At 44.3% G+C, this 23,476-nt stretch overlaps 1 protein-coding gene across 7 annotated transcripts in view; it reads right to left on the reverse strand.

Moving 5' to 3' along the window:
- LOC115771161 (four and a half LIM domains protein 2) overlaps nt 1-23,476 on the reverse strand; it is a 71,079-nt gene that overhangs the window by 7,424 nt on the left and 40,179 nt on the right. For 2 of the 7 annotated variants that reach the window (XM_030716739.1, XM_030716738.1), the window contains 4 exons: nt 21,913-22,289; nt 21,614-21,858; nt 4,129-4,329; nt 3,509-3,683 (listed from right to left, as the gene is read on the reverse strand). In XM_030716739.1, coding sequence (XP_030572599.1) covers nt 3,509-3,683; nt 4,129-4,329; nt 21,614-21,858; nt 21,913-22,289 — 998 coding nt within the window. Of the gene's footprint in view, nt 1-3,508; nt 3,684-4,128; nt 4,330-5,156; nt 5,467-11,612; nt 16,190-16,320; nt 16,414-16,475; nt 19,197-21,613; nt 21,859-21,912; nt 22,290-22,587; nt 22,811-23,476 lie in introns of those variants that run through there. The other 5 variants (XM_030716740.1, XM_030716735.1, XM_030716741.1 and 2 more) reach the window with 5 other exon arrangements.

Below are 23,476 nucleotides of genomic sequence, written 5' to 3' on the forward strand. Positions count from 1 at the left end.
TGACTGATTGACTTTATGCAGTTGCCCAGCTGCAAGTCAAGTGCCCTGACATTGCCAACGCCGGGGCGTTAAGGTGAGCCGCTCGAGGAAGCCAGCCAATGCTGCCGCCGTGTGGGAAGCTGCACTCACTTTGCATTTATCGAGTGGTTGGCTGCGATATGGGAAATGCGATATGGAAATGTCAACGGAAAACACTTTCAAATGCCCGCCCAGTGGCAAAATTGCGTACATAATATGTGACATTTGTTGCAGCCCAGTTGCCTGCCCCCCTTTTATGGCAACTGACAGACAGACAGACAGCCAGCCCTAAAGGCCTTTCTCCATATACGGCACATTGTATCTGCCGCGTTGCCCCAGACGGAAATGTTTAGACACGCGCTGCGTGGGCTTTTTGCCCGGCTACCAGTAAACAAAATCAATTGAGCTGCAATAAAATGGTTAACTACGCTGCGCTTGTTTTTATCTGCAATCAATTAGGCAATTAAGCAATTAAACTGCCAGCAGCTGGCTGCAAGTGGCACATCGAAGAAGTTGCAATTGCAAAGCGTGAGATAGCCAAGGCAAACCCACTCAAAAAGACACTCAAAGTGTTTTACTCAACTTATTCACTTATAATTCCCAAAGGGTTTTAGCTTTGAGTAGATGAAATTACTTTTTCTTTCTTCTGATTAATGATGATAGGGAAAAATATCTACAAAAAATACTGTTTGAAGGCATATTATTATTCTATATTATATATTATTATCATAACAATTGAAATTGGTTCAGAAATAAATGCAGTCGAGCAAAGATTTGTCTAAAATGTAAAATGATTTAGAGAGAAAGATATATAGGGCTATTCCCTGCCGGACTCCCCAATATAGAGAACTGTAACTTCTGCTAATCTAGCTTCATATTTGTCATAACTGAATTATAACCTGAATATAGTTGATTATTCCTCAAATCAGCTTAACGTTAGTTGTATACCATAATTTGCTCAGTTCTAACAAGTACTTCTGAGGAACATGCCGCAGCGCTTGAATAGAAACAATACCCATATCTAAAAGCATTAATTTAATTCCACACGCTTATCAGCGATCTTTAATAATAATAATAATAATTTTTCAACACGCTGCGTCTTCGGGCAGGCTATTTAAAAGCCACAAATCATACACGCAGCCAACGCAGAAAATAAATTAAAAACAAGTTCCAATCCATTAAAAAAGAAGAAGAAAAAAAAACAATTCAAATATAAATTCAAAATTTTCTGATGAGTCAGAGCATCGAATTAGACATATGCTTTAATGTGGATCCATCTGTCTACGCAATTTGCCAGCCTTTCGCCTGAATTAGCATAGATGACATAGAAGGCAGACGATGCCTGCGCCGAGCCTGGTTAATTCATGTGATTTATGTTTATGTGGGTGCAACTTGTGGCAGGCAGTTTGACAATTAAAAGTCAATTTTTAATGTTCACAATGAAATTAGCAAATTAGCAAATTAGCAAATTAACAAATACGTTAGGTATTTGATTAGGCAATTAGTTAATGCCTGAATTGGCAATGCAAACGACACTTGTCGGCTTTGACTTACAGGCAACACCTTTGCCAAACAGAAGTAAATATGGCTATATTTTCATATTCATAGAGATGTCTATTCAAATGCCACTCGGATTGGCAGTCGAGCGTGTGGGCCGCGTTGCTGGCATTGATCTCAGCTCTGGCCGCGGCTTGCAGCTTATTTAACTGCCTCCTCTCGTAATTGGCAATGTCAACGTGTACTTCCAGCAACTACAATAAAAAACAAGCCCCATTTTGGGCAATGCCTGCAATTGCGGCTAATAAACGGCCACGTTCCGCATTGACAACGAAAGTATCTGAGCCAAATTTGGAGCGTGCCTAACACTTCATTGATATGAGAATCGGATGGCGTTGATCTCGTTTTGTTTATCTCAATAAATATATAACACCATATGCGTAATAAATTGCTTATACCCTTGCAGAGGGTAATCACATTTTGATATGCCATGTGTGACGCATGAGACAAGATATTTTTGAACACATTAAGTAAATAGGCGTATATATCGTATATACCTATCGCAGCAATCACGAGTTTCAATATGCTCTCCACATGTTTACGTCCTTGTAGCGGGTATTCACATCTATCATGCAATTTGTAACGCTTAGAAGAAGACATGTTGTTGGACCCCATAAAGTACATATATATGCCTAGTAAGTATCTGCAGCTATGCAAGTTAGTTATCAAACAATATGCGCTCCACATATCGTCAAAAGAGTATTTAATCTTCGGCATGCTGCATGCAATTATTCCTCCTTATTTTAACTGATATTTGTCTTAACCAACACGTATTTGCACAACGCTCCAATTGAATGGGAGTCACACAACTGGGCCGCTTGTCATATTTAACACCTTTTGTTAGTCGCCCTCCCCAGCCCGCCAACAACGTCGTCCACCTGCGCGGGTTCAGGGTCTGACACACAGACGCATCTGGCATCTGGCACCTGGCCGGGCTTTAGCCAAGCAGCTGGCTTGGGTTTTAGGCTGGCCGCGTGGGTAGCTCTGGATGACAATGAACTTGCATTTGTGCCGCCGACTGACGTCCATCGAGTCGCTGACTTATGTCTCGAGCATCGCGAGCAGCGCAAACAACAAACTTGGACACAAAGTGTTCGTAACGCGCAAATTGCAACTAAGTCAACGTGTAATGAAAACAGATATTGGACATTTACGTTCTGCTCTAAAACTGGCCCCCAGGCATCATCGTACGTTGCACGCACTCAACTGTAGCAAGTTCATTAGTTGAGCACGAGCAGCAGACAATACGACTCGAAATATACCCTGTAATTAGTTTAAGCATCAACAAAAACTAAGCACTTGTAAGAGTTCCAACACTCTTTTTTTGTTATGATTAATGCTCGAGTTGGAGCTTTCAATTCTGTGTTATACCCTGTAATTAGTTTAAGCATCAGTAAAGCTTTAAGTTAATTTTTCGATTCATCTCATATATTTGAGCTTTAAGCTTTTATCATAAAGGAGCTTGCAAAAGTTTAAAGGACCTTGCTTAAGTAATGCACAGGACTCTTCATTGTTTGAGCTTTAAGTGCGTTTAATTGTATTGAATGCAACTTTGTTTGAGCTTGCAGAAGCTTAAAGCTTTGCTTCAATATTTTCGAGTGTTTCTTAACTAGTTTTGTAGTATACCCCATTTGATGTTTCTTAAAGGGCATGCAAAATGCGCGGCTGTTATTTATGTTTATATGGCAGTGCACATTGGAGATTTATGGAATGTGTCGCCAGTTGGCAACAAATTGCCCTGCGAGTGCAATTAATTTGACATAGTATTAAGCACACACACCAAAAATGCCATTTCTCTCCATTCCCCGCCCCTGCCCTGGCCACTGCCACCCACCCGGCAAACCGGTTGCAGCCTCATCACTTGACTTAGTTTCTATATTATTTATAAAGCCCCCGCAAAGTATGCCACACTTGGGGGCAGTTCTTAGCTCACCTGCACGGAACACTTCGCCGCAGCCATCGCAACGGGATGCAAACTGCGAATCGTAGCAGTTGCCGCAGTAGATCTTATCGGCCTTGGCGCCAAACTGCTTATCGACCAGGTTCAAATTGCATTTGAAGCACAGGAAACAGGCCTCGTGCCAGTGCTTGTCTTTGTAGGATAGATCCTGTGGAGGGGATAACAATTCAAGTCAACTATATTAGTCGATACAGAATATTTAAATAATTATAAAAGAAATGTTTAATATTTTATTATATACTTATACTCAGAGTTACACTTAAGATAAAGATCCATTTCATATATGTATCAGATGATCTCAAGAAAAAACAATATGTTATATTATACTAACTGCATATTTTAAAATCCATTTAATATAAATAAAAGGTGATCTCAACAAATATTGATATATATTATTATACTATCAAATTATTGCAAGATCCATATCGTATATATATGAGATGATCTCAACAAATATAATTTTGGACATATCTATCTTATTATTTCAAGATCCACTTCTTATATATATATGAGATGATCACAACACAAATACAGTTTGGGAAATATAATACTCAGTATTAATTTTTCAGTTATTTGATCTAGTTTATGCTCACCTTCGAATCGATGCCAATGATCTTGTTGCACTCCTCGCACGTATTCGCGAACACATTCTCGTAGCACTTGATGCAGTACGGATGATCGTCCCGGATGACGTAACGCTGTCCGGTGAGGCTCTCGTCGCACTGCCAGCAGCAGAAGTGTCCCGAATGCCAATCCTTGTCCATGGCCTTTGTGTACTCGCCACTGAAAATTAACTGCAAGGCAAACAAAAACAAATGCGATGTTGACTTAAAAAAAAGCAAAGGGAAGCACTCCATAAACAGGCAAATAAACAATCAAAAATTGATATTAATGTAAAAAGTTCATTTGAGTGTTTGCTTTGTTTTCAATTTGCGTGTGGGTCAGTGTAAAATGTTGTATCTTCTCATCAAGTATAAATCGGATAAGTATATATATTTTTGGACAGTATATGCATGTTTCTGTGGCAATACTCTATAGTATGCATGTATACACTTGTTTTGTACAGTATTTCGGTTTTGAGTTTTGAGTTTTCTTATTGGAATTTTGAGTTTTGTGTGAAGTGAACTGTTTGTTTGTTTGTTTTGAATTGTGGTTTTTATGTTGTATGTGTTGCATGTGTTTTGTTTGTTTTGTTACAGACATATATATATATATAGACACATATATAGACAACGACAGCTTCATGTGGGTACCTTTTAGTAAACAGTTTTGCCGAGGAAAGAAGGTAGTAAACGTGTCGTTTTGTACAAGTTCGAGATATGCGAGTACTTTTGGATAGTTTTGCTTGTGATCGATATATATTTTTGTGAGCGAATGTGCATGAGAAATTCAATAGATAATAATTTCGACAAATCGTATGATTTCTAGCTGAACGAGCATACAATACATATATACGAGTCTTGCTGGCAAGAAAAACTGACAGTTGAATGGCAAAAATACCAGCATATCAGGCTCAATGGAAACCTAGACCATTCTGGATGCTCTGTATTGTGTTCATTATTAATTTTTGTTTTAGACGAACTGCCACAAAACTGAACCACACGTAACACGTTCCACCTACCCCCTTTCCTCGCTGGCGGCATCGACCTCGCTGATTTGCACTTCGGATTCGCGACGCTTCGACGACTTCTTGACCTTCTTCGTTTTCTTGGTTTCCGTCACTGTTTGCATAATTTCCACGTCCGCCATTTTGTGACACGCGCGCGCGTTTCTCGTATCTAGAGCCCAGCAAAAAATAAAAGACTTGCACTCTGTTGACCGACTGAACTTTCGAAAATGATTATTATACTATGTCCACGTCTTGCAGGTTTTATGCCGAACCAGCCGCAATTTTCGCGCAACGTTTTGAGCTTTTCCGAGTCGTGATGCCAACTGGCGCGTTTCTTTCACAAAATATTCGAAATCATTTCAGAAAAAAACCCAAGAAAAAAAACTGAATACAAAATCTCGCTGCGCGTTGCGTGTATCTAGTTTCGCCCCCGGAGGCGAGTGTATAAATAAAATCTCGGGGAGTGCCGAAGAGCGCCGGCGAGCAGCGCAGCACAGCGCTGAGCGCAACAGAGAGAGACTGATCTGGGGCAGAGACAGAGAGAGAGAGAGAGAGACAGAGAGGGAGAGAGAGATTGGGTGCTCTCTCTCTCTCTCTCTGGTTAACAAATTACCTTAGACAATGGCCAAGCACGCTAATTATTAATCACATTTTTGAATCGTTAATGCAACGTCAAGTTGGCAATATCGTTTGTTATATTTCATGCACAAATCTATAAATATATCAAATTTGCAGGTGTATGTGCGTGCGTAAGTGTGTGTGTGTGGCACACACCTGCAACAGCTGCTGTGCGCGTCATTTGCACGCACACACACACACACACACACACACACACACACACACACACACACACGCGTAGCCAAAGAGATACAAATAAGCATTTTCCGAAAATTCAGTTTTCCTTTGTTGTTGCCTGGCGCTTGTGCACACGACACACAAGTCACACACACGCACACACATACACACACGCACACACAGTGGAACTTTCGCTCATTTGGAGCATAAATTCCTTGATTTTGTGTCTGCTCCCGCTGTCTGCAACAGCTTTTCCCGCACTTGCAACGTCGATCTATATAGATTTTTAATTGATCTGCTCGGAAAAAAGGGCGACAGAGGGGAGGGCGGGCTGCTGGCCACAGCGTGGGCCGTATATATGATTAATATGAGCTAGATTTTTTTCTTATTGCGTTCCTCAACAAATTGTTACAGCATTTTGGCACAGAGACCGCACATTAAAATGCCAATGGAAATTGTAACATGAAATTGCAAACAGCTGCAGTGAAAACACAAACTGGAAACAGTTCTGGAAATTCTCAAGAGAACACACAAATAAAAGAAAAAGATAAAAATAACGTAAAGAGAAATAATAATAAATCATATCATCATAGTGTATACATAGACGAAGATAAATAATAGGAGCAAAAGTATATCAAAAGAAAATTGTTTCATTTTTGAGTAAAATAAATTAGGCTCCAGAGCTCAAGCCAGCTAAGTAAATATTTGTAAATTAATAATTATTATGATATTTAAATGAAAACTTATAATATTAGCTAAATATTATTTAAATAATTTAATATTAATAATGTAATAATAATGTAACTCAAAATAATAATTAAAAATACTAATAAAGTATTTGAATAACTTTGATAATAATTACATATGCATATTAATTTAATAAAATACCCAAATAATATTGATAAAAATAAGAACAATAATAATAATTATAATTTATAATATATCAAATAAATATTCACTAAACAATTGAACAAATAAGAACAATAAAAGGAATAATATTGCTGTTGAAAACAAATTGTGTTCCCAATTTGTAAGTGCATTTGACAGCTGACAAGTTCTGTCAGATGGATTAATTTGACACCAAAAGGGCAAATGTCCAAGGTAAATAGCACTGCCCATCAAGTCGAAATCTCAATTAGACATATAGCTTTGGGCCGAGACAACTGAAAAGCGGCTAATTTGCAGACGCAGACAAGGCCAAGTACAACAAAATATGCACAAAATTATTAAACACAAAATATTTCTTGCATTCAGAAATATTACAAAACGAACCAAAAATTGGCAATGTTTAGAAATGGCAAGAAAACAGTTCTCGAATTCAAATGCCAACAAAAATGTTGTCTTAAGACTGTCGCAAAGCTAAAACACAGCCACGAAACATGGAAAATAGTCTTGTAAAGAGCACAATTTTTGTTAAAGACTATTTTGGTTAGTTTCATTTACCCTATAAATGGGAAGAGGCAGTAGGAATGTTGTCCAAATATATGTATCAGACAGTATGTAAATTATATATATGACAGCCCAGAGGCTCTGAAGATATTCAGTTCTAGCCTAGATTTTCCTCTTATACCCTGAATACATTGAAAATGCCTAAGAGACTCTGTTACGGATAATCGATAACTTGAAACATTTCGATGAAATCGATAAAAACCGTTATCGAAATCCATGTTGTTTAAGCAAATCTCTTAGGCTTTCAGAGTTAAAGTCATCCAACTTGACTTAACTTCTAGAAAAGTATACAAAGATGAAGTATCTGCCATTTCATAGTAATTTTTAAGTCGGGCATTCCTGACTAGAGTTTGTATGTGCACATATATTAAATCTATGTGCAAGTTATTCAAAAATGAAATTCAGCTTCTTATGAACAAGTTTTATGACTATTCCAAGCTGAATGCAAAGCATTTTTTTTGTCGCGCATCTGTTTACGATCTTATCATTATCTGTGGCTAATGGGTATCTGCTAGTCTGTATGTATTTCCCATTATTTTTTTTTGCATTTTACAAAACATAAAAGTAGTTTTATTACAAACGAAGCCCACAATATTTGCGAATTTATGTCGACTAACGCGTGAATTTTTAGATTATATTTTATGCATGAAGCGAATTGCCGAGTCGAGTCCATGTGCATGGGCACAGACTAAGATACTATATAGACTGCAAATATATATATATATGTATGTATAAATAATTGCTGCTATTAATGCAGCAGACGCCGAGCAATGGAGCAGAGTGAAATGCAATCTTGTTTAATTTTAATTTGTTTTATATTTGTTGTTTTTGTTATATATTTTTGTCTCTATAAATAAATGCAATCCGCGAATCTTTGATAAAAGCTTGCGTGTTTGCGTTCAACATTCGGCGGCATGAAGGCGTTAATTGGGTCATAAATTTATAAATTTTCCAGATTTTATTTTTGTATAATTTCATATTTATTGAACGCAAACCGAGCAGCAGCAAATGGACAACTTATGGAAATGATGTCTAGTCTTTAGTCTTTTAGTCTTTATTTTTGCTATGCTTAAAAATACATTTGATAGAATGCAAAAGTCTGCGAGTTCAAGTTTAAGTTTGTTGTGGAAAATAAGAAATAAATACAAAAAAAAACTGAGCAGGCAGCTATTAAATTTTATGTGCATTTAATATGAATGTATATAAATAGAAGATCAGCTATTAAATGACATTTGGCCAATTATTGCACGCGGCACAAAACATCATCAATTATTTGGCTGGGAAATACACAGAAAAACACGTCAATAAAAAGTAAAGTGTGGCGCATATTTGTATATGGCAAAAAAAAAAAAACAAATAAAAAGAAAAATTAAATTGAAAATGAAAAATGTGTTTGCTGAATAAATACAAATACAAAAGTTTTAATGAAAAGGTGTTTCATTTTTGGTGGCACAGCTAAAAAAAAAATACAACCAAAAAAAAAATGCCAACAGTTTCGAGTGAATTTTCACAACAACAAGAATTTCTTAAACAAATAAACTCCGAGCAGACAAAAAGGCGACTTACAAATAGCCGAATTTCTACAAATTCTCAAGCAGAGCTCGTTCAATTAAAGTCCTACACAGATCTTATATACCCGCTTTCATCTACGGTGCCAGCATAGCCAAAAAAATATGAAATGATAAAATGCGCCAGCTTTTAAAGTACGCCAAATGTTTGCGTCGCAAAGAAAAATGAATTCATGTCAAAGACAAACTATTGAATAAGACTTTTTGGCAACGTATTTCGCATGTTTTTTCCGAGTGCTACGAGAACCATACGTAGTTCATATACCATACATTATTTTTGGTACGTACGTACATCCACATGCCATTACGCAATGGATATTTGTATATTCTTTTTTTCTTTCAGAAAACACACAACACAAAGGCCCTGCGCTCATTGCAAAAACAAACAGCTTGGAGTGCTGCGGTCGGGTGTGCACGACTGTAGAATACCCAGGCTTGCTTTCTATACACACACAAATAAACTTATATACATGAACTTTTTGTAGCTGTTGTGCTTCTTATTTCCTTAGGTAAGCACGATGTATGAAAAATGCATACAATATACATATATAAATGATTAAACTTCTATTAGGCGCAAAGCTCTGCCTTTAAATAAGATGCTATTTTGCTATTTTTTTCTAAGAAATAGAGAGAGTTATCCTAAAAGGAAGTATTTTTAGTTTGTATAAACTTTACAAGAACCTACATATATCATTTGGCGTGTCTAGCCTTCACAATCTTCGAGCTATCCTTAAGAAAACATGTCTAAAAATAATTTGAAAATGAAAAGAGATATCAAGGAACTCATTAAGCTCATACTTAAAAACTCGTAAGCTCTTGCCATTTATGGTATTCAAGGATATATATTTATTTAAAACTTAAGAAAAAGCTTCCGAGATAGACACGTTCACGGAGACGGCCATGCCTCAAGCGGCTCAGCTCGTCCTCCTAGTCAAGACAATAAAAAACTGTATGTGCTCGGCATTCTACAACGCGTTACATATATTAAAACATAACCATTATGCCCCTTTCTGCCCATTGAAAGTAGATTTAGGGTATAACAACAAATGGCAAATACAATGAAAAGGGGACCCCCCAGACCAAAGTGTCCGCAAAGTGAGCTAAACAAATCACCCGAGTGACACACTTTCCTGTTTGTTGTCATAAATATTTTAACGCGAAACGTACAGCCACATTTAACATATTCAATTGGTAAAGAATTCTTTTCAGAAATGAGTGAAAAACCATTTTTACTGTTGGCCGACGCCTAATTTGACAAAGGATATGACATAAGAGAGCTGACAGCATTATTTCAGCGACAAAACAAAAGATGATTTCTAAAAGCTGATTGAATTGAAAAGAAACGGAACACGTTTCATCAAAGCAAAGGGGTTTCTCCTCATTGGAAAAACTAGAAAATTGTTTTAGCTGTGTGGTTTTCAGGTTCTGTTGCATGCTTTTGGGCGCCAGCTGATTTGAAAGCCAAGTGGAAAAACAAACTAGAAAGTATAAGCTGAAGAAGAGATGCGCAGGAATAAGCAGGATTAAAAGCTTACAATTTGTGGTGAGAACAATTTTGTAGCATAAGACAGGAATATCTCCCAAGTTAAGTTAAAGGGTTTGTTATGTGTTCGGTATATTATTTGTCTAAACGAGGGTCAGGGGGTTTATTTTAAGATTATTTATACGCTTCATATAAGTATCCAAAATAACTATAACTTGCCCAATTCAGCAGAATTGTCTAAGTGTAGACTTGCTCGGAAGAAGAAATATTAGATAATAGGCATAAATATCTTAAGCAACTAAAGAACAGGTCTAGCTCGGCAGATACTATATCTAAGTTGAGACCCTAGTTCAAAAAAAGTGAATGAGTCTGCAGACTTGTGTCATTTGAATTTGTATTTGAATTCGATTTTGAATTTTAAGCCAGAGCCTAACTAGCGTTTACCTATTACAGCTTTAAAAGGTAAGAGAATTAGTTAGACAAAGAATCAAATATGAAAATATAATACATTATTTGTCAAAGTGATTCATTTGACTAAAAACAACGAGGATCGAGCCTCAAGTTTGATTTCAGGCAGCGTATAGGGCAAGGTTCGTGTTTTGCAACTACATCCTAAACCAAAAGCAAAGACTAAAATGTAATTATATCCTCATGGACATTTCGGCATAGCTAAAATACAATCGTATTGTGGCTACTTAAAAAGCGCTTCGAAACATGACAGTTTAAGTATATTGTGATTGGTTGTCAAGAGCATTAAAATAAGAACCATCAAATGACTTAAGTGAAATGCCTCGGAGCTCAAATCGATGACATCATGAGACCGAAATGAGCCAAATGCAAAATGGGGCAAAAATATATAGTATACATATAAATATGCCATATAGACTACTTGTATATATATTATATGGCCAATTGTCTCTGGCTGAATGTCAGTGCACTTGGCGCATGCATTTGGGGCGCATTTGTTGAACAAAGTGATCTCAATGTTAGGGCATTTTTCTTCTTTTTTTTTTTTGGCAGAATCGAGAAACGAGAATCGAGATTTGGGGAGAAAACACGCAGACATACAAATAAATGGGAAATATTTTTAGCAGCTGTTGCGCCGGGTCGAACGTTGCGTCAGATGCAGTTTCTGAATGAACCGATTACAAACTATATTCCATCATATATATAAATATTTACATATATATGTATATATTCATATGTTTATTGTGCGATAAGCTAGATAAAAATCATTCGAAATCATATGCAACACAATCATAATCAATAAATAACAATTCAATTGAGCTCTCATTCGATTTATAGATCGTTCGTGCGTTTTTCTGGGTCTGGTCGTTAGTATAATACATGATTCGGCTACCCTCAGTCTGGCGGAGTGGGTGCTGGAACTGGTTCTGGAACTGGAACTGGAACTGGTACTGGAACTGGGTGCAAAATAGTCGTGCATTGTTTTTGTACAGCGTGCGCATTTTGTGTGCTTTTTTTTGGTTTTGGACTTATGAACATGTCTATAAGAAACAGATAGAAATCGAGAAACAAATGTAAGTGTATAGATTATTCGTGGTAAAAATTGTTTGCGTGCGCGCTAGCTAGAAAAGCGGATAGAAATTGGCATCCTTGAGTATGTCAAAGCTGTCCACAACGGAGCGCGCAGGCGCAGCTGTCGCCGCTGCCAGATCGGAGCCGGGCGGCTCCTCGATGGATGAGGCGGGTGTGAGGCACAAGCTGTGCCCGGCACTCAGGCTGGCCAGGAGATTCTGCTGTGTGGAGGCTGGCGTTAGATTCGTGGAAGCCGACAACGTTACGGGCGCAATCTTGGCCAGCGCCTCGGCCAGGGCCACATCGATGTCCGGCTCGGCGGGCTGCTCCTTGATGGACTTCTTGCGCTTCTTGGTTGTCTTTTTCAGCGCGCCATCTTCGGGCGCCTCGAGCTCCGCAATGCCCTCCAGCGCCGCCTCCGGCAAGAGTCCGACGCTGTTGCGCGGCGAGAAGGGCGCTCCGTTGGCCTCCTCGTTGGCGGAGCTGCTCTTGGAGCTGCGTCGCGAGCGCACCTTGCGCTTGGTCGGCGTCTCTGTTGGGTTCTCGGCATCGTCTCTGGTCGCAGAGGAACGTCGTTTGTATTCCTGGTTGTCGGAGTCGTTGTCGTCGCGCAGTTCCTCCTTCGTCTTTAAGCCCTTGCGCGTCTTTTTCTTGCTCTTCTTCTTTTTGGGCTTCTCGCTGGGCGCTGCTTCTTCTTGGTCAACAGCTGTGACCTCCATGTGTCCGCTCTCCTGCTCGGGCAACGTTTCCTCGGCCACAACGGACAACAACTCGCGCTCCGGACTGCGACTGAATAGCGTGATGCTCTCGCCGCCGAGGCTATAACGACGCAGATCCAGTTCGCCACTTGGTGGGAGCTCGTATAGATCCAGTTCCTGTTGCTGATCCTCTGCCTGCTCCTCTGCCTGCTCCTCTTCCTGCTTCAGCAATTCCAACTGATCCTCGCTTGTCTGGGGCTCGACTGGGACATCCTCGCCAGCATCTTCGTCCAGCTTAAAGTTCTTGCGCCAATTATACTCCCGCTTCGGCTTGTAATTCAGATCCACCTCGATGTCATCCTCTACAACGCCCGCTGGCAGCTTTGGGCTGTAGCCGTAGCGCGTGCGCAGACGCGCGGATTGGCGTGCCGCCACCTGGGCATCGCCCAGGTAACGCATTTCGGTGTCCCGGCGCTCGCCCTCGAGCAGTCCCAGCGAAATGTCTATGTCCCGGTGCCTGCCGCCGCTGTCTTCGGATCTGTCCAGCGCTCGGGTCTTGGCCCACAGCGCATAGCGTTCGCTATCCGAGCCCGATTTCTCCTTGTCCGATTCGCTCTGGTCGGCACCTTCCGCCGGCAGCTGCTCCTGCACCATCGTCTCGAATTCCCTGAGAATGCCGCTCTGTTTGCGGTTCTTGACGGCATCGTTGTAGATTTGCTCTATAAAGGAATCCGGGTCGGAGTAGGCGCCGCCGCCCACAGCCCCATCGTCCAGGCTGTAGTCCGCAAAGTCCTCCACATTGTCCACTTCCTCCCAGTCGTTGGCACCGCGATTCGCATAGCGATCGGCATTACGTTCAGCCTCCTCGCACTCGGATGTGTCGTGATGCGATTCATCCGTCGGCTGCGTGCGCTCATTGTTGTCCGAGATGCCCTCGTCCAGCTCAAATTCGTATTCATCTACGTCCGCGTCGTCGTCGTCATCCATTCCGACCACCGTCTGTCGTTCGTCCTCGCTGTCGTTGCTGCTGTAGGCATCCTCGTTGCCCGGCTGTTCGCCGCAAATGTCAAACTTGTAAATGGCGCTCGTCTCATCGAACTCCGCCGCCTCCGCCTCGGCGGCGAGCACGGCCCGTGCCCAGGAGCCCTCCCCTATTTCCTGCTTGCCTGAACTCTCGAGCAATTCGCTGCTTTCATCAAAGTCCAGCTCAAGGCTGGCCAGGTCGTGCGTATAGAAATCCTCCTTTAGCCAAGTTCTTTTGCCCGTCAGGGAGCGCACTTCGATCTGTGATATATAGACGCACTCATCGCTGGGATACTCCTCGACGGGCTGCTCCTGGGCCAGCGAGTAGCGCCTGAAATGATGATATTCCTCCGGCTCCAGATCAGCATACGGATCCAGCTGCATTATAGCCGAGTCCGAGGCGCGTCTCTCGCTATCCAGAAAATCGGTATTCAGATAGCGTGAAAAGTTCTGAAAGTTGACGCTGGCGGCAGCCAGCTGATCCAGCAGCTGATCCTGTTGCTCCCGCTTGGCCGCCTCGGCATCAATGTTCCGCAGAGCATGAGCCTCCTGCTCGTCCCGGATGGGCGACCGACTCTGGCTGCGCGAACGCTGAAACTCGGCCGTGCGATGCCGCAGATCATCCAGCTGTGGGGCTATGCCCAGATCGATAGATTCGCCCACGTACGTGGAGCGCTTGAAACGCTTGGACAGCGCCTCCTGCTGCATGCGCTGCGTATCCTTGAGCTCCTCGGAGAAGCTGCGCTCGCTGTACTCGTTCGTCTTGGGCTTGGCGCCCAGACGCTTCTCGTTCTCCACGCCGCTAGCGCTGATCAGCGAATCGAGAATGGCCGCCTGCATCTCGCGCTGCGCTGCAGCCTGCTCCCGGGCCGCGGACAGATCCAGCGTGGGCGAGGTAGAGGGCGAGGGCGTACGCGAGCGCTGAAACTTGAAGTTCGGCTCCAGCTCGCTGTCCATGTCCACGGATTCGCCCACATAGGTGGAGCGCTTGAAGCCGCTGACATTTAGCTCATCCTTCAGATCACGCACCGCCTCTGAGAAGCTGCGCTCGTAGTCGTAGGGGTATTCCGATTCGTCGACACGCAGCTCGACCTCCTCGCTGGCATGTTTTAGCTTTTGCAGCGCCTCCAGGTCGAGGTCACGCTGCTTGGCACTGTTGGCCAGCAACTGCTCCAGCTCTGCGCTGTGCTGACGCAGGGTTCTGTTCTCGGCACCCTCCAGGTTGAGCATCAGCTGAAAGTTCTGCTCAGCTGCAATGTCCGCGACGGGCGACACAGAGCGCGAACGCGAGGGCGACAGCGAGCGCATATCCCGACCGGTCGGAGAGCCGGGCTCCGGTGTTGTCGCCCGTTGCTGCAGCTGCTCGAAGAAGGCATCGTTTTGGGCTATCAGCTTTTCGTGCCGGTTTTGCAGACTGTGCTCCAGATTGGCAACGCTGGGCAATGGCGAGCGGGAGCGAGAGCGCGAATGCGAGCGACAGCGATTCAGACGCAGCTGCTCGAACAGCCGGGCCATCGACTCGGGCGTATCCTCCGGCTCCTCCGCGGGCTCCTCCTCCGCCACATCAATCGAGATGGTGGGCAGAGGCGGAATGACTGGAGGAAGTGACACTGCTGCCTGCTCGTCCCTGAGATGATCGCGGATTTCGTCGTTGTGCCGAATGCGTTTCTGTCTTCGGCTTTCCAGGCTGCGAGCAATGTTGTCGGCTGTGGGCAGCGGCGAGCGGGAACGGGAGCGGGACTGGGAACGACCCCGCGAATTGGCGCGTTCGGCGCGCATTGTCTCCACAAAGAGACGCATATCCTCGGGCGTGGGCATCGGCTCCGGGCTGTCGCTGGCTGCCTCGGCCATGTCATTGATTTCGATAACAGGCTGCGGCAGGTCGACTTCCGGATGAGCCTCGGCATAGCCATTAGTTGCCAGCTTCGCCGAGTTGTCGTGCTCCTGCTCGTCGCCAGCTTGCGGCGGCGTCTCGTAGACCATGGGCAGCACCTGGCTGCTGCCATTCTGTAGATCGTCGGCGACATTCTGCAGCTGCAACTGCTGTTCGGCTTCATCGGAGATGGTCGCCTCCAGCATTTGCAGCACGAGCTCGCAGTTCAGTTCGCCGGGGATTAGGCCCTCCTGGCTGTCATCGTAGACCTCCAGGGTGTGCGCCTCGTCCACGTCCATGCGGTGGGCGACGTTCCTGGGCTGCGGCGAGGGATTGCGTGATGTGGAGCGCGAACGCGACGGATTCACAGATGCCGTAAAATCGTAAAAGTCGCTGATGCCCTCCATGAGCAGACCGTACTGATCTCGCCAAGGCGCCGTATCCGGCTGATGCACCGCGATGCTGGGCGGCGGCGACGACTGGCTGGCCGTGTGGCTAGCTGCCGCGGATTCGCGCCAGCGCTCCTCGTAGTGATCCATTTCATCGATGCGCGGACTGCGCCGCAAGCCGGGCGAGCCACCTCTCGACTGCTCCTCTGTGGCTTGAGAGGTTTGCAGCTGCGTAAGCAAAGCCGGAAGCGAAAGCAAAGGCATATGAAAGGCAAACGGAAAGCGGTTAAAGCAGCTGAGGATTATGATTAGGGCCAGGCGTGCGTGCGGGAGGGTTAACCAAAGCCAGAAGCACTTACATTGGACTTAATGTCACTGCCGCTGGGCTCCGACTCCGACTGCAGCTCCAGCTCCCGCTCCGTGGCTTTCGCGGCCTCCGCGCTATCCCTGTCCTGGTGTGGCAATTGGGAATTATTCGACATGGATCCATGCTGCTGCTTCATTCGCCACTTACCAGTTGCTCCTTGGAGCGCTGCTGCAGCAGCGTGTGGGCCGCCAGGGCATTTTGTTCGTCCGTCGCGTGCTCGAAGGAAGACTCTTTGGGCGTGATTTGCGCTTCGTCGGGCACCTCTTCGCCCGAGGCTCGCCGCTCCAAATCGAGCTCCTCCTCGTCAATGGACAGGGCCTTCTCGCGCTTCCAGAACTCCGTGTTCTTATAGGGTTCGGGCAGCACCTCGCCCCAGGGATTTGTGCCCTCCTCGCCAAGCATTTCCAGCGAGCCGCTCGCGTCGGTCGCCGGCATCACATCCTTGGCTGGGCTTCGTTTGTGGCGTCTGTGATGGGATTTGACGCGCAGCGCCGGCTCTGTGCTGTACTTGATGGGATTGTAGTCCGCCTTCTCGCCATGCTTCAGCTCCTCCTCCTCCAGCGAGGTGAACATTTTCAGCTCCTCGTCGCGTGAGGCGCGTGAGTCACGCGATGAATTCGAACTGCCGCTCGATCTGCGCTTCTTAAAGGCGCGTCGCCGACCCGAACCATCCTCGCGCAACAGCGGCCGACTCTTGATGCCATCTAGAGAGCGCAAGTAATCCTCGGTGTACTGGACATCGGGCACATAGTCCTCGCCCTCTGGCTCCTGGCGCTCCTCCTCCGTCATCTGATGCGAACGATCCTCGGACAGCTGCGTGCTGAACGAGGATTGTTGGCTGGAATCGGGCTCCACGGAGGAGCCTTCATCGGAGACGCCCGGAAACGTGAGCGTCTTTGAGCGGGCGTAGGGTGCTGCCTCGGTGCTGCCCGTTTGGCCAAATTGCGTCTTGACCCGTTGCACGATCAGCGGCTCCTCGATCGTTGGCTCCTCGAACCGGGGCGGCAGTATTTTCTTGACGCACGGCTCCTCGACGACCGGCACCATGCCAGCATATTCCGCATCCTCCTGCTCCCGCGCCGCCTGCAGCATGCGCTGCTGCAGCATCACCATCTCCTCCTCGGCCTCCATGAAGAGTCGCGCATTCTCCTCGATCGACTTTTGTTTCCTTTCCATGCCCGCTTGGCTCGACGCCAGGCGCCGGGACTGCTCCAACACGAGCGCCTCCTCCTCCAGCTCGCTCTCGGTCGCGCTCAGCTTGCGCTCCCGCTCTGCGGCCAGCAGACGCTCCACAATTTCCGCGTCCCGTTGCGCCTGCTCGGCGTCCAGCTCGAGCATCTGGCGCTCTGCCTGTGCCTGAGCCTCTTCCTCTTCTATTTTCCGCTGCGCTTCGTTTCGCTTTTCTTCTGCTTCCTTGAGTTTTCTTTCATTTTGCTCTCGTTCCCGCTTTTCTTCTGCTTCTTTGCGTTCTGTTTCCCCTTCTTCCAGTTCACGCTGTTTTTCTGCTTCTCTCAATTTTCTTTCGTTTTCCTCGCGTTCGCGTTCGATCTCTTGCAATTCTCTCAATTCATTTTCCTTTCTTTTGCTTTCAGCCTCTTCCAATTTTCTTTCATTTTCCTTTCTTTCTCGTTCGATCTCTTGTAATTTTCTTTCATTTTCCATTCTTTCGCTTTCAGCCTCTTGCAGTTTTCTTTCATTTTCCTCGCGTTCTCGCTGCGCTGCTTCGCGTTGCTTTTCAGCCTCAATTAGTTTTCTCTCATTCTCACGCTCTTGTTCTTCCTGCTCGCGTTTCCTTTCGCTTTCCTCCAACTGCCTTCGTGCGCTCTCCTCCGCTTCGGCTCGGCTCGCCTCGGCTTTCCTGCGCTCCTCGGCCAATTTGTGCTCCGCCTCGGCCAGCTGTTGGCGCGTCTCCTCCTCGATGCGGCGCTGACGCTCCAACTCCGTGGCTAATGCCTCGCGTTTGTCCACACGAAAGCCGTTGCTGTAGAGGACGCCATCCTGCATGACATTCTGGCCGCCGGCGGCTGCCTCGCGTTCCGCCGCCTCCACCAGCTGCTTGTCCAGGCGCTCGCGCAGACGCGGCAGCTCCTCGGCATCGGCGGCGGCATCGACCAGCTCATTGCTTCCTTCCGGATGCCGGCACGTCCAGTGGTACAGATGACGCGCCACAAAGGCGAACTCCAGGGCGCCCAAATAGCCAATCAGCAGGGAGAAGATCAGCTCCCCAAAGCCGGCGAGCGCCTCGTCCGCAGCCATTCGCGTTCGCTTGCGTAATGCGCCGAGCGTCCAAAGAGTATATCCCAGCAATGCAATGCCCTGTCTGTGTGTGTGTGTGTGTGTGCGTGTGTGTGTCTTATATAAAATTCACCACGCACTCACAGACTCACTCACAAGCACTCGAAACACTCGAAGCACTCACTCGGTGATTAGGTAATTCAATTAAAATTTTATGCCACGCGAAAATTTGTCGAAAATTCGTTGTCTCTCAAGCAAAGTTCGCATATATTTAAATTTCTTGCTATTTTCTTAGAATTTGTTCTTGAATATTTAATATATATAGATTTATTTTCCTTTGCACAGTTTTCACTTTTGCCAGCCGGAGGGCAGCTGAGGGCGGCGCCGAGCTGCAGTTGTTGCCAGTTAATCGATCGTCTTGCAACTGATTAATGCGGCCGGGACTAAGGGCCGATACGACTGAGGTGTGATTCACACGGCCAAGCGAATGCCTCGCAGCAACAACAATCAAAAGACTGACAAACGAGCAGAGGCGCTAATTGCCGAAACGGGGCGTGGCAACGGAGGCTTCTATTTTTTGGCAAACGAAATTGGCGAACGGAACCGCGCGCGGTTTCTAATCAGCGCGCCATGTAAATGGCGAGTGATTTTTCGAAACGGCAGCCACAATGAATACACTCACAAATACACTCACACACACTCAAACTTATATGTGTGCATGCATGTATTTTTATAGAAAAATATTTGTTTCACATTTTGCGTTTTTGTTTTCGCAGCATTTTCGCATTTGTTTCGTTACGCTTTTCATTCTGGCTATTTATGTTTTTTAATACATTTGTGCGGCGGGCGACCTTCGCCATTTGCGGCATGGCCAATGTCGCGGCGAGTGTTGCAGTTGCCACGCAGCTGCCATAAATTTGAGTGGCAACAACAACAACAATACTGGCAGCCAGGGCTGCAAAACTAACAACAATTTGTTTGTGGTACGAGCCAACTAAAAGCCTTTAGCCTCGATTCGTGCAGCTAACTTCTCACGTACATAAAACCAGATTCGTGGTTCAAACCCTATTTGAACCAATTTGGTTGCAACCCTAGTTTGTCGAAGCGGATTTGAACCAGTTTGGTTCGAACCTTAATTTGTGGAAACGGGTTTGAATATCTTTGGTTCACAACTTGGTTTATCAATCCGGACTTGAACAAGTTTGGTTTAAATCTGCATTTGTCAAATCAGGTTTGATTCACTTTAGTTTCAACCAAAGTTAGTCAAACCGGGTTCATACCTTGGTTTGTCAAACCAGGTTCGAACCGGTTCGAACCGGTTCGAGCTATATTCGCAGCTTTGCAGCCTTATGTCCAACATAATTTATTTTAATCACATTAAACGATACACAAATCGTTGGCTTTCAGCATATGTATCAGAAAAAAATAAAACAAACAAAATTTCTATTTTTATAAAATTTTCTTTTTGTTTTTCTCATAAATATCGAGATAATGTGCCAAAAATAAATGGGTCGCCTAATTGTTAGTTTGTATTTGTTTGCGTCGAAAGCGAAAGTGTGAGACAGCCGCAAGAAAATCATACGAAAATTGCCTGACAGAGCACCTAAGAAGAGGGCGTGGCAGCACCATATGCCATATATTTATTAGTCTCAATGGCAAACGAATGGGTTTTAATGGCATAGACATTTAGAACTTATATTGAAGCCAACAGCTGTTTAGCACGAAGTTCTCTAAGACTGAAATATTATCAAAAGATGTTCGAGCGAATGACAAGGACACGAAGGAACACGAAGCACAAACGTTATTATTATTATTAGACACCAAAAAAGGCTGTTTTAAAATAATTAAATCGTTAAACTAATATTGAAATAAATTATTATGTGATTCATTTGCAAATACGCCGCAAAAAGTGAACACAGAAAATATATCTAGAGTCGAAATAAAATTCTAAAAACTAAATAAATTAAAACTGGTAAACTATAAAAACTATCTTAGTTGGAATATATTTTCTAACATGAAAATGTATACTATTTTTGTTGCAATACAATAAACGTTTAAAATAATAGAATTAACAATTTTCTACAATTTTAATATACAATTAACCTATAATTTAGCTCAAAATTGATTAACATTTGGGAAGAGATTATTCACCAAACATGTCTCTAATTGAGCATAAGGAATGAAGAGTGTAACTCTGATTATAGTTAACATACTTCCACACAATCTTAAAAGTATACGAAAATATTGCTGATTGTGGCAACATTTGTGGGATTATATTCCACAAAGACTTATAAACTTATAACACCTTCTCTAATCACGAGTCTTGAGAGAAAACATTGAAAAAAAGTTAAAGCTTCGAAATATAAACCCTTAACTTACTATGATAATCTTTGAAAAGTGCTGCGTTTTTTAGAATTCAGATTAGTTTTAAGCTAACATGAGCAACAATAACATTCTGTTATTAGCACGCCGTTAACATCACTTTAACATTTGCAGCATTAGCAGAGGCAAATCATGTAAATTCTTAGGTGTTGTAGCCTAATAAAGCACAGTTCGAAGGGACACACTTTAATCAAGAACGAAAGAGCCTGTTCCACAATTTTGTGTATAATTTTTCTTAAGTCCTGAACAATTTGCTGACTTTGCACCGAACTACTTGCACTTACTCTCGAATTAAAAAACCCGTGCCGTACGATGTCAACACGTCAACAGACAATGTCACAAATGAACTGTCAACTGGCCCAGGTAATGGCCAAAAGTTGCATTAGCTGACTTATCGTTGGGCAACGATATGAAGTTCAATGAGAATAGGTAAGGACACCCGTGCAGGGATTGGGCCGGACACACCTCAGTCATTAAAGGTGAATGCGTGCGACAGGCCATAAAAGCGTAGACCGCGACAACTAGATGACATGGCCGAGCGCCAATTAGAAGCCACAACAATTAAAAGGACCGCCTGAAAGTGTGCTAAGCATTTGACAGCGAGACGAATGTGTGTGTGTGTGTGTGTGTGTGTGTGTGTGTGCAATTTGGTGATGAAAGAGACTCACCTCATCACAGCCCGTGCAGCGGGGTTTCAGCATTTCCGCATAATGACGCTCACAGTAGACCTTGTCATCGTGAACACAGTAGGTGAGATCCACGAGCAGCTCGTTGCAGGTGCTGCAGGTGAAGCACTTGGGATGCCACATGACGCTCTCCACGAACTTGGGCGCGGCCACAATCAAATCGCCGGCTGCAATCTCGTTATCACAGTGCGCACAATGCTCATCGTAAGGTGCATCCTTGATGTAGGCTAAATACCTGAGAGTTAACACCCGAAACTTTGACTCTTTGCAGGTTTACCCACCTATGTCTAATGCGATTTCGTTGCGTGCCGTCACAAAGTCCTCGAATGAGGCCTCGTGCTGCACCTCCAGATGCTTGCAGTGCTCCAGCGACAGATCCTGCTTGGGCAGCTGGTATGCGATCTGCTGCTCACGCAGTCGCGCTCCCTCGCTGCCCAGGCGCGGCACCTTCTCGTCGGGCAGCTGGTCAAAGTAGCGATTCACCCGGGACGAGGCGCGCACGCCGGGCGGCACCCACGTATAGCCCAAGTCCCGTGGCTCCACGCCCGAATCCGCCGGCGAGACCACCTTGAAGCCCAGCCGCTCGTGCACATTGGTCGTCTGCTGCTGGTAAATGGCGTGCGCCTCGCGCGGACACTTGCAGGATTGGCAAGTTTTTCTGCAAAGAAGAAGCGAAGAGATCAACCAAAGAAAATTATAGTGCATGGCTTGTAATTTATATATATATATAATTTATATATATTTTAATTTTTATATATTTTCATTTGTTGAAAAATGCATTAAATAAATTCCAATCTATTTTTCAATAATTTTGCATTTCTTTTTTGAATTAACGAAATTTCGAAATTAAAATGTGGCGTAGTACACTTTATTGCCGCTGCTTGCGGGCAGCGCTAGCGCAAGCTCGTGGCGCGGCGCCATCTAGCGGCAGCTTTCTATACACTGCGGTCGCTTACCTTACAATGAGATCGTAAATTTCGTTCCTATCGAATACTTTGCAGTAAATGCTGAGGACATTGAGGCACGCATAATGCATGCCCGTCCAGGGCACATCGGAGGAGGCCAATGCCGCCCACAGTGGGCACTCAGCGTGACGGTCCAGGTCGAGCATTTTCACCATTTTACGTTAACGACACTCTGCATTAACGTTAACTGTACTTTAAGAGCTGCGTTTAGTTTATGATTATTTTCCAATTGTTGTTGTTCTTGGGTTTATATATTATTGCTTATTACTTTTTATTTTTGGTTTTCTTTTATTTCACTTCTTTTTCTGTTTCAGTTTCTGTTTCTGTTTCTGTTTTTATCTGCCGTTTGACTCATCAAAATTTTGGGTATTGCTGGGGTCGGCCTCTCCATAAGCACTCGGGGGCGCCTCGATACGTAATCCGAAGTGGAGAAATTATATATACGAATAAGTTAAACTGCCATTTGGCACATCTGTTTTGTGGGGGATTATTTGCTCATTGACATTTTGATGAAGGTGTTAATTTGAACCTTTATGCGGGCGCTCACAAATTTACGACGGCTTTGTTTACTATTCAACAATTATTTAAGCACACATATAAATACGCGCTGGTAATATATTTAGTGTTGGATTGCAATTAATTGACTGTTTATTTAGTTTCTTGCAATTAGATAAAAGTAATCAGCGGCATAAATACGACCCAAACCAGCCCAAACATGAGCTCATTTGGCCAAAATGGCATTTGCCCAGGTGTCCAGCACCTGGGATACACTCGAAAGGTATTCGTTGGCGAACGCACATAAAATCAAATGAAGGTAAAGGTAACAATTTGGAGGCAGCAGCTCCAACTGTCCGATAAGATTAATCAACAAAATAAAATA

The sequence above is a fragment of the Drosophila novamexicana genome, unplaced genomic scaffold (assembly GCF_003285875.2).
Source record: "Drosophila novamexicana strain 15010-1031.04,08,12 unplaced genomic scaffold, DnovRS2.1 tig00000024-arrow-pilon, whole genome shotgun sequence".
Classification (NCBI taxonomy): Eukaryota; Metazoa; Arthropoda; class Insecta; order Diptera; family Drosophilidae; genus Drosophila; species Drosophila novamexicana.